Genomic DNA, 18,616 nt, shown 5'->3' with positions numbered 1-18,616 from the left:
TTTTCACAGAGGCAGAACTGCTTCCGCTGGCTGGAATTCCCTTTCTGGAAAGCAATCCCCAGCTGGTTTGGGGGGAGTTCAACATCAGCCTCCACAACAAGCCCTCGGCTAGGTGGAAGACTTCTCACACCCCAGGGGTATAAACAAGGTCTGAAATCGTCCATCCTTGGTCCCCAGCTGTGGTTGTCTCTGTTATCCTGTAAGTTGTCTCCCCCAACCCAACATCCATGGTTAATTCTCCCCCTTCCCCCGCCCAGCATTCCATGGTTAGGAACATCATACACTATATGCTGAGCACTTCAGTGGGCATTCTTTTTTTTCATTAATTAATTTATTTAATCATTTTATAGCCTAATCAAAGCCCCCTCCCTCCTCTTCTCCTGGTCCTCCCCACTCACCTCCCTCCACTTTCCTTCTCCTCAGAGAATGGGAGCCCCTCCCCCCAATTAGGTACCAACCCTACCTGGCACATCAATTCACAGCAGGACTAAAATGCATCCTCTCCCTCTGAGGCCAGACAAGGCAGCCCAGGGAGCATTCTTGTTAGTTCTCACCGTCACCGTGAAGTGTGTTTCTTTTGGAACCCAGAGGCAAAGGTGATTTTCCAGAGCCCACACACCGATCAAGGTTAGAAAGTAATGCAGAGTCCTCCCCACTCCCTCTGTTGCTCCAAATTACATGATCTTGTGTGGGAATTCAAAGGTCTCTTATTTTAAGCCTCATGCTATCTGACAATTCTAATATTTTTCATATGTTTAGAATAAACAAAAGGAGTCCATTAGATATCAGGAGCCACAAGGACAAAACCAACTAGACAGTATGGTACCGAGACTTAAAAAACACACACTGGTTTCTGTTTTACTTTCTGTCTTTTTGAGACTATGTTGGACTTTCAGTCACTATGTGGTCAAGGATAAGCTTGAACTCCTATCTTGTCTGTACCCTCCAAGCGCTTGGATTACAGGTATGTGTCCCCATCTAGCTGAAAAAAAAAAAAAGAGACTGATATGTTTGTACAAACCTGTATTACTTCATAAAGATGTGACTCAGTACTGGCTAAAGAAAGAGCAAGCTTTTCTGAATCCCCTCCGTCTTGCATTAGTTCTAATAAAATATTATTCCGCTCATCATCTTGGCGTCTGGGAACCTCGATATCAAAAGACATGAAAAGAAGTATTAAATTTTAAGTCTGAATGTCAGACATGATTTCCAAATAAACTGATCCATAAGTTATACTATCTCATGGGTATTGCTAATTATTAGTTTTTATATGCTAGCTTTGTGACTTTTCAAGTTCATCATTCCACATATTCTAACATAAGCAAAATCAGGACCTGTTTGTGTCTAACATTAATTATAATCTTTTAAATCATCTACTGCCTACAGTGTCTTTTTATTATACGTAAAGAGTTTCCCTCAACACCCTGCTGAAATTACATATCAAGATGAAGTGATTCAGAAATCTTAAACAGAAAGAACAATGCTGGGGGTATCATAATACTAGATTTCAAATTTTCCTAACAGAGCCATAGTAACAGAACCAGCATGGCACTGGAACAAAACAGGCACAGACCATTGGAGTCAAATATAAGACCAGACAAAAGCCCACAGAACACACAGCTTGGCTTTCCCCAGGCACAAAAAATATACATTGGGGAAAAGACAGTTCAGCAAACAGTGCTAGAAAAAAAACCAAATCCCCGTATGTAGAAAAACAATCAAGGTCCCGATCTCCACCTTGTACAAAAACAAATCAAGATTGGATGGAAGGGTCAGGGTAGGAGAGGAACTTTAAAAAGCCTAGAGAAAAACACTTCAAGACCCAATGCTGGGCAACGCCTTTCCGAAAGGCGCTCGAGCAGCTCAGAGAACAATCTCGGGAATGGGCAAGCAGGGGCGATCCGCCGAAAGGCTGAACTGCAGAAACAAAACCTCTTTGCCAGATGTTCGATGACAGGACATTAATATCCAGAATATGTAAGGGCCTCAGAAGACTAACTGAAAATCTAAATAACCCAGTCAATACATGGGCAGATGAGCTGAACAGATGCGCTTCAAATGACTAAGGACAAATATCCAGTAAGCACATGAAGAAAAAAATGGTTCCAAAGTGGTTGTACTAGTTTACATGAAAGAGTGTTCCCGTGCTCCAAATCCTCTCCAGCACATGCTGTTACTCCTGTTTTTTATCTTAGCCATTCTGACAAATGAAGAGGGAATAACAAGGACATCATACAATTTGCAGGCATGAGGTAACCCAGACCCAGAAAGACACACATGGTATGCATACAAGCCATAATGTACAGGTTAGCCATGCTACAACGCACAGACCCAAAGAAGCCAAGGAGGGCACAAAGAAGGATGCTTGACTCTCACACAGAGGAGGAAATAAAATAGCCATCTGAAACAGATGAGGATAGTCTCACTCTGTAGACCAGGCTGGTCTTGAACTCACAGAGATCCGCTTGCCTCTGCCTCTGTCTCCCAAGTGCTGGGATTAAAGGCTTTTGCCATCCCTGCATGGCTGAACAGCTCTGAGATTTATTTCAGCTTTTAAGAAGCTGAACTGTAAACAGAAACATAGCAAGTTCCAGTTGAGTGGCAATTTAATGGAACATGATTTCAAGCCAGAGTGTATGCAGCCCGGCCCCTCCATATCCCAGCTCTATGACCCCAGTGAAATCCTTTCACCCATAGTACCTCAGTTTTTTCATCCAAAAAGACAAGAAAATGTGTGTGGCCAAGTGTGGTGGTGCACACCTGTAATCCCAGCATTAGAGGAGGCAGAGACAGGCAGATCTGTGAGTTCGAGGCCAGCCTGGTCTACAAAGTGAGTCCAAGACAGCCAGGGCTACACAGAGAATCCCTGTCTCAAAAAACCAAGAGAGGAAAAAGGAGGAAGAGGAAGAGGAGGAAGAGAAAAAGCAGCAGAAAATGAGTGTGTTTATGTGTGTGTACGCTTGTCTGTCTGTTTGTGAGGGGAAATGAGGAGATATTTGGGGTTGTTACAAAAACTGTGAAATCTATGTGCAAACATTTAGAGGAGACTATATTAAGGGACTACATAAAAGGAAAGAAAGAACCGGAGAGTGAAAAAAGAAAGGGTGGAAGAAGACATGAAAAAGCAAGAGCAGGGAGAGGAAACCTTATTTATGATAAACGCTCAGAACCTCACACGCAACACGTCAGGGAAGAGAACGCTGGGCCAGGCATGTCACAAGCGCTTCAGCACGCACCACAGGCCACGGCAGAGGAGTAAGCCCAAATGAAAAGACGCGGCTTCTGGTTCTTGTCTATCTTGTTTTCCCCAAAAGGTATGAGTTGTTAGAATATTTGAAACTGTAAAGATACATCATTATATTGAGGAGACAGTTTTAACATTACCTGTACAGAAAAATACTTCACTTCATCAAACCTGAGCACATAGTTCTTCTCACTATTATCGGCTTTCAAGTTACGAAGTTTCGTGTACTTGACAATGTGGTTTACAGAGATACAGATAAACAACTTCACATGCTGCTGTACAATGACTGAAAATAAAATATTCAGGAAACAAGTTGTCTTGTAATTGACCAGAGAACACATTGCAAAATCTGTTGAGCAATCCAGGCCGAAATATAAAAATCAATCAAGTATAGTAAACAACAGAAAAAACTTTCAAAATAATATCTGTGCCTCTCCTTGCTAGGCACAGTGTCTATATACCTACCACATCTTTGTTCTCTTGTTTTCACCATAATTCCTTTGCAAATTTTCTATATATTAATTTGAAAATGACTAAGCATATCTAATGTATAATTGACATAATTTCCTGGATGATATTATGTACAAAAGTTTTAAGTAAGCATATAAATTGAGAATAATTTAATATCAAGATAGAATTTACAGGAAAGTGTTCTACTCTAATTCACTTCTCTAGTCTTCGTTTTCACTCTACTGTATTGCTTGTATAGTACTTCATGAATTAAAAATATTGTTTTCAAGATTTAAGTGTCTTAAAATGTCTCTATAGAATTTTTTTTTGAAAACTCCCTATATAAAAAAATAAAGAAAAGAGAGAGAGAGAGAGACCATAACAAGAATGATTTAAAAATAAAACTAGAGGAGTATGGTAGTTCAAACCTCTAATCCTAACACTTGAAAAGTTGGAACAAGAGGATTGAGAGTTCAAGGCCAGTTTGGGTTACATAGGAGAACAATCTCAGAGAGCCAAAACAAGGCACCAGTTTAAAGTAAATATGTCTAAGGACATAACAATTTCCCTTTCACTTACGTGAAGATGAAGGTAAATCACAGATTGCTAAAATCTTTTTTTTTTAACTTCTATACCAAAAAGTGGGATTTATTTTTGCTGTCCTTGAATCTGAGCAGACATTTATGATCATTCTAACATAAATTCAATGAATCTAACTAAAAAATGGCATTAGGATGAATCGAAGTGTATAATTGAAGGGAACAGGAAGATTCTTTTAAATGTGTGTAATGTGTGTTAAACTGAGTGCCAGGGGGATATGAGTGGCTCCTGGGGAGCACACCGGCCTCGCCAGTCCGTGCTGGTGTCCACCCTGAAGCACCAGGCAAACCACAGCCACAGCTAAGGCGCTGGGAAGCAGAAGGTCCCCCTAGTGGGTGAAGAGAGGGTTGGGGGGATGAAACAGCTAGTATTTCAAGCTGCTGTGCCTTCCAGCAGTTAGTAACTCAGCCACAGCTAACCAAAACAGCAAGAAATGGCGATGGTGTGAGCTACAAACCCAAAGGATACACCTGTGAGAAAACTGTCTGCAACTCTTTACGTGAACAGCCAGGCAGCCAACCTACAAAAACATGAAAGGCAGACACTTTGTTCTGTTTTTTTTTTTTTTTTTTAAGTTAACTTTCTTACACTTTACATGAACTGTATTTAAACTGGCAAAACACAGTTGTGTAGGGTTTTTCCCATCAGAAATACTTTGTTGCTTGTTCATACTCCAACGGCTCAGTGATTAAGAAAGCGTCCTACTCTGCCGAGAACTCAAGTTCAGTTCCGAGCACCCACACGGGGTGGCCGGTTCCAAGGGATCTGATGGCCTCTTTGGGCCTCTGAAGGTACCAGGCGCACATGGTGCACAGACATACAAGTAAGTACTGAAACACACACATAAAATAAAAAAGGCTTTTAAAAATGCTGTTTAAAAAAGTGTGTGTGTGTGTGTGTGTGTGACATGTGGATGTGTGTGGTTTGTGGGCACAGGACGACTTTCAGGAAGTGGTTCCCTCCTTCCACCACTTGGGTCTTGGATTGAAACACAGGTCTTCAGGCTTAGCAGTGACAAACATCTTTACGGGACCAGAGCCATCTCACTAGCCCAGACAATGTTTCTTCTCCAAATGCACAATAAGCAGTGTGGAAATCCACTACTTCTGAGGTCTGGTGGGGTCATAAGGGAGCACTGAAGGGTCAGCTTTCAAACCATGGGTCTGTCTTCAAATACGTATCATCACTCGACCAGCTCAACAAAAATGCTGGCTCCCCCGACATTAGCAGGCCTTAGGTGAGGCCCCGGGGTCAGCGTCTTACAGTTATGGTGGGTGACTGGGAATCTGTACTATAAAAGCATTATTTCTGTGAACTAGAATGTTTTCCAGAATTTGGGTGAATATTTAATGATTTTATGGCTCATATAAATAAAAAAAAATTCATGATCCTGTTTCTCATAGAGGACTCTTTTCTTCATATACTTTTTAATTACCAGATAATAAATATCAACTGTGTTTCATATCAAATTAGAAATAATTTATACAGGCTTGCTGAATGCCAACTCATACATACCACATCGCCAAATGGTATCAAATTTGGTGTTTGCTGTGATACTACCATTTCGTCACTCTGAGACCCTTGAAGAGTTTTTTTAAGTATCTATAATGAAAATAAACAAATTTAACACTTTAGAAGAAAAATTAGAACATACCTGGATAAAATTTCACTCCAATTTAATATTTCCTGCGTGCCTATTAGGTATCTGGTGCTCTAGGCCATGGATATTACTATGAATAAGAGACTCATTTCTATTTTCAATAAGTTTATCAATACGTAAGCAAAAGGATAAAAATATACATAATTAAATATGGAATTATCAAGGAAATCAGAAAACAAAAACATATGTGTATGAACAAAGGGCATTCAGCTTGTTGCTGGGCTGAACACAGAGCAGGGTACCCTGAAAGATTTCTAAAATCACTCCATCCAGTTGCCACTGGTATGGTAAGCCCCTGAGCCAGAACTTCTATCCAAATGTATGACTATCAACATCAGAAACACAGGTGAAGTACAAGACACAGTAGAGAAGGGAATCCCATCTTCCAGATTTCCTATAAGGAGCGAATTAAACAATTCCAGCACATGCCTACAGGGACAGAGGTCAAGACAAGAAAATCCATCAGCAACGTGGAAAATAGTAGAGAGGAGGAGAGACAACAAGAGAGACAAAAGTGAAGGAGAAAGTCCAGCAAGGCAAAAACTCTGACCGCAGGTGGTAGCGCGGGCAGAGGGAAGAGCCCTGAAAGTGAAGGACCAGGTCCAGGCCTGGCCTCCCGGGAAGAGCACTACTTCTCCTGGAAGAAGAGATGTGGGTTTCCCTGAATGTGTGACAGTGAGGAGAAAGAAAGGTGTTATGGGGTGGGGAGGAGTTCAGGATACCAGACCCACAAATTAGAATCATCGATCATATTAGCATTGTGCTTTGGCCCCCCATCACTTAGACGTTCATTCACACAAACTGCATTTCAATACACATTTCAATACGCTTCTTAAAAGCATATCACACCTGAATCGTGTGTGAAGGGAAGAAACCTGGGAGAGATTATTGTGGATGGTCACTGTTCTTCCTTTGGAAGCCTCTTCCTTGAGGTCTGGCTCTCACAGTATACGGAGTTGTTGTGCAAGCTGCCAAGGGAGAAGAGCTCCTCCCTCACTGCAAAGCCCATGAACCACAATGACCACTAGCCCATCAGGACAGCCCCACTGCAACAACAGTGCCACCTTCATCTTGCAGGTAGCCAATAGCTGTCAAATTGAACCTAAGGCTGGCTTGATGGGAGGGAATTCCTGCCCAGCACCTTAAACCCAAGCACCCACCTGTGGCTACAGACACCACAGACACTGAAGGAGAACCTGTAACTACCATTTCCCTCCACCAACGTGATTTCTAACTATATTCCAAATACTCATCCTTATACCCAAGATGCATGTACCTCTTATCCCATCAACGAAGTTTCTCTTTGCAATAGACTGAGACTATTAGAGAGATTCGCAGCTGGTTGAATTAGGGTACGCAAACCCAGCTGACACATCTGTATGTCCATATACCCAAGGGAAAATCATGGAAGGAGAAGAAAATTGGTACAAGCCAGAAGACCAGAACACCTTTTGAGGAGCTGAGGAAGCCTTGAGTGAATCAGGAAAAAACAGATGAAGGCCTGAGCGAATCTGTATTGCTGGAGTAGTCACGGCTATGTCAAGGACCAATGAATGCCTCAGACCCACGGAATTCAGCAAAGCCTTATCCTGGATCAGGCTGAGAGGGACGGCAAAGCCTTCCTTTAGTCTGGGTGTGGGTGTCGCAGTGTTTGTAAAAACTAGCAACTGTAGCTTCCTCCTCAGTGTTTACAGCCTGAGACTGTTCACCCTCAGAGACCCCACACCAAGCCCAACTAACTCCTGTCCCCCATGCTGTCTGTGACGGACACACTGAGATTCTGGCTTGTGGTGCTGTGGTTTCAGCTTCACCAGAACACAAACAGCCCACCTGACCCCAGCTTTCCCGACTGTGTGTCTGTCAGTTCATTTCTTCACTGACCCTACTTAGATTTTCAGGGTTCCAGGACCCAAGCCACACAGGTTGTGGCAACACCTTCCACCAAACGCTGTTCTATAGACATGACAGGGAAATTGCACCCATGAAATCTCAACAATGTGATTGCCTGAACAAGACCTGTATAAAGATGAGAGCAGCTGACACACCACTGTGTACGGGGAAAGTTGCAAGGTTCTCCTCTAGATGAAGAGCTCCAGGCAATGGATATTGAGAGAGCGTCCATTTTCCCCAGGGATGATCAGCAGACTGTCCAGTTCCAAATGATCAGGCCTGAATGTGTGCAAATGAGCAACACTAAATGGACTCAATATGGTGGATTTACAATAGTAAATTTATAATGGTTCAAAAAAATTAAGTGAATGTTAATTTTTTTAAAAGAATAAACCCATCTCAGAAATGAATAGAATTTCAAAGTGCCCAACATAGCCTAAATTCAAATGAAATTTAATAAAGGCAATGAAAGAGACAAGAATCATACTTGGAGAATGAAAATGAGACAGAAAAATAAGTACAGGAAGTTAGAGCAATATTGTTGAACTGGAAGAGAAGTAAAATAATCATTGAAGAAGAAAAAACAAAATAAAACACTGGGAAAAGAACCAATATTAAAATTACAATTGCCAATTTTTTTAGGCAATAAGAGGAAATCCACGTAATTCTAGGACCCACACTGTGTATCTGGAAAAGTTGACTCAATGATCTATTCCCGCGATATACTCAGACTCTAGAAAGACACTTTGTGCTGGTTAAAGACACTAAGTTGGTTATAAGACTAGCTTAATTTTACAATTTTATTATTAAAGAGTAACATAAAGGCAATGATAGAACACCAGTAATGCAGGAATAATAAACAAGAAAGTGGTTACCTAGTGGGGAATGATGGGCTAAGAGAACAGTGCGAAGGAGGAGATGATTATCCCAGAGTTCACCTTAGAAATTTAATTTTGAAAGTATGTCAATGTTCTGTCTGAAAAATAGAAAATCTAGAGATCACTTTCATAAATATGGGCATTTTAACAATATTAATTCTTTACATTTATTTGTAGTCTCTTCCATTCTCTCATCAATATTTCATAGTTTTCAGTGCAGAGACATTTTGCCTCTTTGGTTAAATTTATTCCTAAGTGCTTTACTTTTATAGCTATTACAAACAAAAAATGTTTTCTTGATTTTTGTTTCAAGTCATTTTCTATAAGTATACAGAAATACTAATGATTTTTGCAAGTTCCTTTTGTAATCACCAAATTTATAGAATTTTTTTCAGTTAGTTCTGGCGGTTTTGTGGTAAAGTTCTCTATCTGCAGGGTCACGTCATCTGCAAACAGTGACAGTTTGATGTCTCCTTTTCCAACCTGGATGCTTTTTTTTTCTTACATTATCGGTTTAGGCTATGATTTCCAGTACTGTGTTGAACAGAAGGGCATCTTTACCTCATTCCAGAGCTAAGAAAAAAGGTCTCAACTTTTTCCCCCATTCAGTACTTTTGCTGTGGGTTTGTCCTGTGAACATCGTGTTCACATGTTCCTTGTGTGTTGGGTTTCTTGAGAGATTTTTCATCATGGATGAATAGTGAACTCAAAGTAGGGAGTAATGTTTATGTGTATGTATGCATTATGGATGGATGGTAAATTCTAAGTAGGAAGTATAAATTATATATGTATGTATATATTATATATTATTTATATAGTGTGTGTGTGTGTGTGGTCTTTATGTGTGTATTAGATCTCAAGACGCTCCTGTACCCTTTCTGATGAGGTAGTTAAAGAGCCATATGAGAAGCAGAGCGCTGGCGTGACAAGGCAGTACTGCTGTCGCAGGACATCCGATTACACTGTAAACCCTGAGATTGTGTTGTTCATTGGAAAAGCCCGTTTCTAATTGTGGCATGGCTCAGCCCGAGCACACACCTTTAATCTAAGAGCTTTCTGCTTGGCATTGTGGACAGGATTAAATAAAGTTAACCCCAGGTCAAGAAGTGGAGCAAGCAATCAGTTGACAGGAGGTGAACATAGAAAAAAGCCATAGAGAGTGATAGGAAGTCGGGAGGATGGATAGAAAGAGCCACCAGAAGTAGAGAGGAGGGACGTTGAGGTTGTGGGGGGTTGAGGATTTTGTTGTTGTTGTTTTGGGATATTGGCTGGGGAAGGACAGTTGCATGCTTTCTCTGCCTCTCAGAGCTAGCAGGCTTTCACCCCCAACAACTGGCTCCTGAGTCTTTGGCAAAATTGAACATTGGGATTTTGTTGAAAACAACATTTGCTGCTCCAACGCGAGGCATGACTGCATGGACAGAGAAATCATGCCAGCTGTGGACAAACTGAGAGGTCATCACATTTGATAAGTCACCTGGGAAGTCCTCAAGGAGAGAGTTAAGGGTGGGAAATAACATAATACAAGGCATTAGGACCCTGGATAGCACTACTTTAGATGGTTTGAAAATAGAAGCAGAAAATGAAAAGTTAAACGACTTCACTGAAATTGGCTCAGTCTAATTATGATTATTACCATTTTGGTATTTCATATTTTATCCTTAATATTAATAGTCATAGTGGTTTTCTGTGCCCTCTCAAAGAAATAAGCTTTAGAGATACAGGAAAAAAGAAAAATATGAAAAGTAGATTGATAAGATACAAGTCGTAGAAGAAAAATTAGAGAGACCTACAAAAAAATGAGAAAAATACTCAAACATAGAGAGAGGGGCGGAGGGGCCAGACAGGTGGAGAGATAGTGACTGAAGTCTACATAGTTAGGTAAGCTGAGTAAGTTTTATTCACCTGTTGAATGGCATGGAAATGTACCTAATAACAACACATTGCATGTTTCAAAAGTGCCTGGTATTCATGAGACCCAGGAATCCATTACTGCCAAGTTTTCCATGAAAAAAATTAATAATAGGTATAACAAACGACGGAGAAAAATTAATATGTCTGCAATCATTTTGCCCCAGCTGCCCCACACCGCACTTCTGTGGCTTAGCTGTAGCTTAAGGTCACTAAAATTACCGTATCATAAAACAGGTAACTGCGATACATCCTGCAGGCATTTCAGCGAAGCCGCGGGTTTATTGTAATGTGTCTACTCATCATTTTGGAAGTTTGTTTTGTTAAGGTCTCACTCTGTAGCCAGGCTAATGCGGAGCTCACTATGTGGCCTGAGCAGCTGTCAAAACCACAGCAATGTTCCCACCCCAGCCTTTCAAGGGCTGCGGTGCAGGGCAGGCGGGAGCTTTTTGCCCAGCTGGGAAGCCAAATTTGAAAGTGCGCTCTACAGATAAAAGATTGTTTAGACCCTTTAAGAAGCCTTCCTTACAGATTGCTTGTGTTTGACCGCTTTAAGACCTGACAGTGCTCCTGCCTCCCTCCTCGCTTTCTTACCATTGTGTTTTTCCTTCCTCAGCTCTGCTGAGCAGCAGCAGGAGCAGCAAAGTATCTGCCAAATTCCTACCGGAATCGTAGCAAAGGTTCTAACTGCATCACATAGACATTCTGATATGACCTAGAATTTCTGCTGAGCCTGATTTCCAACGATTCTACTAGCTGCCCATCTCCTGAATTCAGTTCCAAGTTGAGAAACACCCTGTGACACCGCTACCGGAAAGTTTTGGAAGTCTTCCCCCGTTGACACTCCATCCTCCGGTCTGAGACTTTCTTACCCACTCTCTTCCAGTCCACGGATCTCCTTGAAATCCCATTAACCCACACAGTTACCTTTTCCCAGAATGCCTTTAGTTTTTAGTCTTCACTGAACCCCCGTTTTCGTTAAGTTAATTATTTAATCATTCCCCGTACAGTGACACAATTTACACACTGTGGCAGCAGCCTGATTCCAGTTTCAAGCTTTCTTGTCCTCAAGTGGTAAATGCTGGGGTTGAAAACAGATAGGTGGGAAAAAAAATAATAACTACAGCTTCATCATTATACAAAGCCGTTCCCAAGAAGGGAAGCCTTCATCTCCGTGCTCCTTACAGCCCATTAGAGGAACACTCAACCAATGTCATCAGCCAAGTCTTCATTATACAAGGAATGGGTTAACTCAAAGGGTCTTTTTTTTTTTCTTTTTTAAACATTGTTTTTCCTGGCCACATTTAAAAGAAATGACTTCCCTTTGCCTTCTGGAGTTCTTGGTCCCCATGAAACAATGACCACCATTAAAACAAACAAACAAACAAACAAACAAACCACCCAGGCATTATCCCTAGAGCTGCAGAAGAAAATATTATGACTTGCCATTTCTTGTTAGCAAGAAAGTGAGCATAAATGACCGACTCTGGGGAGCAGATGGCCTCTAGGGCACACTAAGCGATCAGCGGTCACAGCAGGCTTCATGCTTGCTTTTGAGTCCAGAGTACAGCTCAAGTGGGCCAGTCAATTGTCTAACCTTAACTAGTAGAGTATCTAGTCTGAATTCACAGCTAGAGAAGGAATGATCAAAAAAATCCATGGGGAAAAAAAAATTTAAGGTGGCACATGTGGAGAAATAAATTTTGAGTTAAAAAAAAATGCCAATGGAAGGGTGGAGAGACAGGAAGATCCCTTGTCCTTGCTGGCTGTCAGCCTAGCTCCAAGTTCAATGAGAGGCTCACTCTTACCAGGAGAGGTAGAGCAGATAACACACTGTGCTCACTGTCCTCCTCCGACCTCTGCGTGTCCACACACAGATATGTGTGTACACGTCATACACACATAAAAGTACACAAAGATTAAATGAAAACAACCTGACATTAGAACTAGACTTCCAAAACACGCTTTTTAAATATGGGAATGGTTTGGTTTTGTATTAACAAATAAAATACAGTTAAATCTATTAGAAATCGTCCTTTCTTCCTTGGTTCTTTTGTTTGTTCATTTGCTCCTTTCTTTCTTCAACTACAGCCTAGTAACTGCTAGAAGAGTACTCTGTCACTGAGCCCCTGCCATATTTTTGCTTTTTATTTTGAGGCCGTGTTCCCCAGCTTGCCTAGCGTGGCCTTGAATTTACTCTGTAACCAAACATGCCTTGACTATGTGAACTTCCTACCTCTTCAGAGTAGCGGGGATTGTAGGGCTCAGGTCTATGACACCAAGTCTATCATCATTTTTAAAATTGGGGATTTTAAAATTTAGAAACAAATTGTCACATGCACGAAGCATAAATAACAAAGGTTGGTTGTAGGTGCTCATGTATCTTCCGCAATCACAGAAATTTAGAATCACCCCCACACACTGTTGTGTCACAATTAGATACTTGTAGTTACTACCATTATTATTTTGCTTTCCTAAACCGGCCTTTCTGGGGGTTCTTTCCTTCCTAGTGACGCTAGTTTGTGTCAAGTTGGCAAAGATAAAAAGAATAACCACTATGATAATTTTAAAGTTAAAAAAAAAAATCGAGTCTTCCAATCACTTATCCTTCCATCTGCTTTTACTCAGCTCATCCATTTTTTTTTTTTTAACTTACTACGTAGGCAAAGATGACCTTAAATTTCTGCCTCCAGCTCCTGATGCTAAGATTACAGGCATGCACAGCTATTTCTGAAGTGCTGGGGAGTGAACTCAGGACTGTGCGTCCTAGACACTCTACCGTTTACCCACTTCCCCGGGCCGCACATGCAATTGACATCAATGCTTCTCCTTTTCCTCTGCAGTGATTCCCAAGCTCACAGCTAGGAATCAGCTCACAGAGTTTTCAGTTTGAGCACATTCCTGCATTGACCCTTCTCACTCAGGGGGACGACGGTGGAGGCTCAAAATCCTGCATTTTAGAGATTTATTTTTATATACGTGGATGCGTGTATGTCTGTACGTGTATGTGTGAATATGAGCGTCGATGACCCCAGAGGCCAGATCTCCTGGAGCTGGGGTTACTGGTGGTTGTGAGCTGCCTGATGTGGGTGCAGAACTGAGCTCGGATCCTCTGCAAAAGAGCAGCACATGTTCCTGACTCACGAATAGCTCCAACATCCTCAAATCTACACCTTTCTCTCCTCTCTCTTCTCTCTCTCTCTCTCTCTCTCTCTCTCTCTCTCCTTTTGGCTTTTTCAAGACAGGGTTTCTCTGTGTAGCCTTGGCTGTCCTGGACTTGCTTTGTAGAACAGGCTGGCCTCAAACTCACAGCAATTACAGGTGTCAATATTTTAAGGAACACCTCAGAAGACTCGGATACAGAGAAGCAAGCAAACAAACAAAAAAGCCTAAAAAACAGACAAACAAAAAACCTAGAGAGAACTCTATTAATAACAGCAGGCCTGTTTGTTCATTTTGGTGATTAATAATCACCAAATCAGTGAATAATAAAGACCAGTTATCTTTATACAAAGAAGATGTTACATTGAAAAGGAATCACCGTGTTCAAAACAATAGAAATCACAGCCCAGTGTGGTGGTGTACTACTTTAATCCCAGCACTCAGGGAAGCAGAGGTAGGTGAACTGATGTGAGTTCAAGGTCAGCCTGGTCTAGAAAGCAAGTCCAGGACAGCCAAGGCTACACAGAGAAGCCCTGTCTCAAAAATCTAAAAAAACAAACAAAATCACTATTCTGAGACATAAAGCCTAAATTCCTTAAGATCAAACACAATAAACTTAGCCCATGGTCTGGCTTTCAAAGCATGTCTTTCTTACAAATCTTTGTGATTTTAACTTAGTATACATGAAAAGCTTATCCTTTAGTTAGCCTTTAATATGCTCTCAATTTGTCGCAACAATGCTCTAAAAGCATGCTAAAGTTTTTGAATTAGGGGGCTTTTAGAGATCACATTAATTTTACAGAGATGGAGCTCAGCTTTTTGTATGTGCCATTTGTTTCTTATTTTTTTAATTAATAATTAATTTTGTTCTTGTTTGTTTGTAAGTAAGTTTCTCAATGTAGCCTTGACCATCCCGGAACTCGCTCTGTAGACCAGGCTGGCCTCGAACTCAGAGATTCACCTGCCTCTGCCTCCCAAGTTCTGGGATTAAAGGCACGTGCCACCATGCCCATGTTTCTGGATAATTTAATTGCACTACTTTTTAATAAAGTCAAGCCAACAGAGGATGTAAAATTTCCTAGTAATCCTCTAACAACCTTTCTATAAAAAGGAATTACAACTTGCTTCTCCCTTGCTACCTGCCGCTCCATCCCCTCGGTACCACTAAACACTGGAGACCTGATGAGGAATTCATTCTCCAGGGTCATAATTTAAGGGCCTTGGTAATATCCAGGTAGAGTGGCACACACCAGACCATCATCCAACACTTAAGCATATAAAGCAGGAGAATTGCCAAGTGTGGAAACCAATCTGGGCCATGGTAGCAAGTACCAGGTCAGCCGGGGGTCATGTAGTAAGGCAGAAGAAAACAAAACAAAGTAAGGATCCCTCATAACAAAAGAAAGAAATCATACAAATAAAGTTGCTGGGGTTTAGCACATATCCAGATGAATGACATCTCAGGGATGGTATTGACTGCAGTGGGCAGGGAGGGGCCTTCCTTTGTTCTGCCAAGCAGTTGACATTTTCATCTCCTTCTTAATCGGCCTTTCGTTTACTAGTCAATAAAATGAGGCTTCAGGGAATGAAACCAATTGCCTCAGGCCTCTAGACTCACACTGATTTCTCTAGTCCCTGAGGCACCCCCAACTTCCAGCCTCGGCCCGCCCTCCCCAAGGACCACTCACGTTCAGCAGGTGATTGCCTGTGCCCTTGCTCTTGATTCTGTCCTTGTCCTTGTCCTTGTCCTTGTCCTTGTCCTTGTCCTTTTCCTTTTCCTTTTCCTTTTCCTTTTCCGAGAGTGCCTTGCCTTTTTCATCGGCATAATGGACTGCAGAGACGGTGGATCCTTTTTCCTGCAGGGCCTCTGTGGGGACGAGGGAGCCCTTCTGGAGAATGGAGTTGGGCAGCAGGGTTGAGACCATCCGGGGGCCGCGATTGCTGCTCACCAGGGACGGCCTTCGATCAGACAAGGAGGACAACAGAGAGTGGCCGGTAGAGAGCTTAGTTGAGTGGGTGGGAAACAAGGCCGGGGTGTTGGAAACCTTGCCAGATGTCTCTTGAGGGTTACTGATGGAAACCTTCCGGGTCCCGGAAGGAGGCAACTCCATTGCCGCATTCTCCTCAGAACCCGGTCTGCCACCAACCTAACCGCTGTTTGCTGCGCACGCGCCCCCGCCGCCTTTCCTGCGCTTTCCCGGACCACGTGCAGAAGGCCTGGGCTGCCTTTCTGTCACCTCAGGCAGTTTCGGTGTGCCCCCGCGGTCGGAGCTCACGGGTGGGCACCCGCCTCCACGGGATACGAACTCCTACTTCACTCTCAGGAGCCTGCTTCTCTGCACACCGTCTTTCTAGATTTACATCCTCAGACACGACACCTATTTGACTGTTCCACAGACACAAGACACATTCATATATTTATCTTATGTCCTGTATGTTCCAAATCCACTTGATGCAGTAATGCCACATTCACAAAATTCTGACCCTTTAAAAAATTGCATTATTGATACAAGAACCCTACTTCTCTTTATTCTAGTACATCTCTCGTTCAGAAAAGGATGATTTACTCCATGGCTTTCCAGCCTGCCTCATTAACTCCGTCTGCTGTCTCAGTATTAGAAAAAAATTACCGTTATACACAAAGCAAATCCACAACTTTATTGGCCATTTAATATTTTAAAAGGTGGCCCCAAGGCAATATGGAGATAGCACATTGGACTTTTAAAAATATATAACATTTTAAATATGTTTTCCTACCTCAGAGCCATTATTTACTGCTATAGTCTTTGAAATGTAGTCTTCTTTTGGGCAAGAGTAAGCTCAAAACTCAATTTTGTCTTCTGTTAATCTCTACCGCTAGAAAGTCTATTGTACACAGCACCTGCTCACACCCAACCCCACCCACACACCTTTCCAAGGTTCTCCACTCCCACCTCTCTCTAAGTAGACTGAGAGCCTCCACACGTCAGACATTGTGCTTATTTGTACGTTCACATATGCCTCTAAGACACAGCTAACTGCTGTCTCCAACCTACTGTTCGCCACACTGCTTAGACTGGGCTCACAGTAGTAGCTGCTCTTGACAGAATTCTTCAGGGGTAAGAGCTCGGTCCCTTCCCTTTCTTACTACATGGTACAGAATCCCAAGATCCTTCATTCCTACGTGTGGTCAGTCAGCACCCCAATGAGGGTTGTCTTACCAGGTCGTTCTGACTTCCCAAGGGTTCATTAATGCAGCATAAAGTACACCCTAGATGAAGTAATCTTGGTTTTTGTTTGTTTTTTTACACAATGAGAGAAGATTTTATTTGTATTATAAAACTATTCCCACTGGGCAGTGGTGGCGCACAACTTTAATCCCAGCACTTGGGAAGCAGAGGCAGGTGGATCTCAGCCTGGTCCACAGAGTGAGTCCTAGGACAGCCAGGGCTACACAAAGAAATTCTGTCTCAAAAAACCAACAAAACATCATACCCCAACAAAACAAAACTATTCCTGTGCTCCATTTACTGGCTTCTTAGGGAGAGCCCTGTTTTGCAGGACAGTTTAGAAATTAGCTCAGTGCAGTTTCCAAAATGCTAATGTTTTTCTGGCCAAGGCCTGAGTAGTAAGCAACAAGTTTATCACTATATGAAATCTCTGGTTAAGTACAGAAGCTCTGGCCAAGCCTTCAATCCCAGTACTCAGAGAGGCAGCGGCAGGCCGATGGCTGTGAGTTGGAGGCCAGCCTAGTCTACAAAGTGAGTCCAGCGCAAGGCAAGGCTACTCAGAGAAACCTTGTCTTGAAAAAGAAACAAACAGAAACCACAAAAATTCTGTGCATTACTTTCTAAAGACATCTGCTAGAAAATAATAGCATTACTAGTTTACAGTGAAATAAAGGAAATACAAAGGAAAGGCATACTTCGGGGTCCACTAAAGCCTGGTTCTTCTGAATTGTTACCAAGTCTGCAAATTTATTTGAACCTAATTGGTGGAAGCAACTAGCAATTGTCTTTGGGTGGGACAGAAATGAAGTCTCATGAACAAATTCATATCTCTAGTTATTTGAATCTATTAGTGCTACACAATTTGAAGAGGACAGAATGTATTTCTGACAGTGCTGGAGGCTGCCGAATTTAAGATCCAAATGCCGTGAGGGCTGCTGTCTGCTGAACATCTAGTCTATGCTTCCTAAACAGTGCCTTGGGCAGAGTCCTCTAGGAGAGGGCCACTGTGCTCCCATGCTATTATTTCATCTTAAAGACAACTAGGAAAATTTGAAATTGGACTGGATATTAGATATTATGGAATTATGTTTTCTGGTTGCTTTAATGACGCTGTGCATTCATAGACAAATGTCCTTAATTGTTTAAATAAACTTCCCTTCAAAATTTTTTGAAAGAAGAGGCATACAAAGAAAAAGCAAATGAGGTAAAAAATTAATTAATTAATTAATTAACATGAAACCTAGGCTGGTATCTCACAACATTGTTTTGTTTTGTTTTTCTGAGACAGGAATTTTCTTAGTAGCCTTGGCTGTGCCACAGTGCTGAATCATAGGCCTGCGCCACCTCACCCAGCAACATTATGTAATCCCAGCACTCTGGGAGGCAGAGGCAGGCAGATTGCTGTGAGTTTGAAGCCAGCCTGGTCTACAAAGCAAGTCCAGGTTAGCCAGGGCTACACAGAAAGACTCTGTCTCTAAAAACAAAACCAAATAAAATTAAATCTCAAAGTGTGCAGCACTGAAGGCCTGTAGAGATGGCTCGGCGGCTGAGAGCACCTGCTCCTCTTTTCGAGGACCAGAGTTCAGTTCTCAGTGCCAACATTAGACAGCTT

General features: G+C 42.0%; 1 protein-coding gene across 1 annotated transcript in view; it reads right to left on the bottom strand.

The window, feature by feature from the left end:
- The window catches only part of LOC129683885 (cation channel sperm-associated targeting subunit tau-like), a 31,994-nt gene extending 16,088 nt beyond the window's left edge, over nt 1-15,906 (bottom strand). The window contains exons 1-5 of the mRNA XM_055616878.1: nt 15,484-15,906; nt 5,810-5,896; nt 4,763-4,814; nt 3,385-3,530; nt 1,022-1,147 (exon numbers count right to left, since the gene is read on the bottom strand). Coding sequence (XP_055472853.1) covers nt 1,022-1,147; nt 3,385-3,530; nt 4,763-4,814; nt 5,810-5,896; nt 15,484-15,906 — 834 coding nt within the window. The remainder of the gene's footprint in view (nt 1-1,021; nt 1,148-3,384; nt 3,531-4,762; nt 4,815-5,809; nt 5,897-15,483) is intronic.
- Between the last annotated feature and the right edge of the window lie 2,710 nt (nt 15,907-18,616).

This window comes from Psammomys obesus, unplaced genomic scaffold (genome assembly GCF_907164565.1).
Source record: "Psammomys obesus unplaced genomic scaffold, mPsaObe1.curated_primary_1811, whole genome shotgun sequence".
NCBI lineage: Eukaryota > Metazoa > Chordata > Mammalia > Rodentia > Muridae > Psammomys > Psammomys obesus.
The sequence above is the reverse complement of the archived record's forward strand: the minus strand, read 5'-3'. Positions and strand labels throughout refer to the sequence as shown.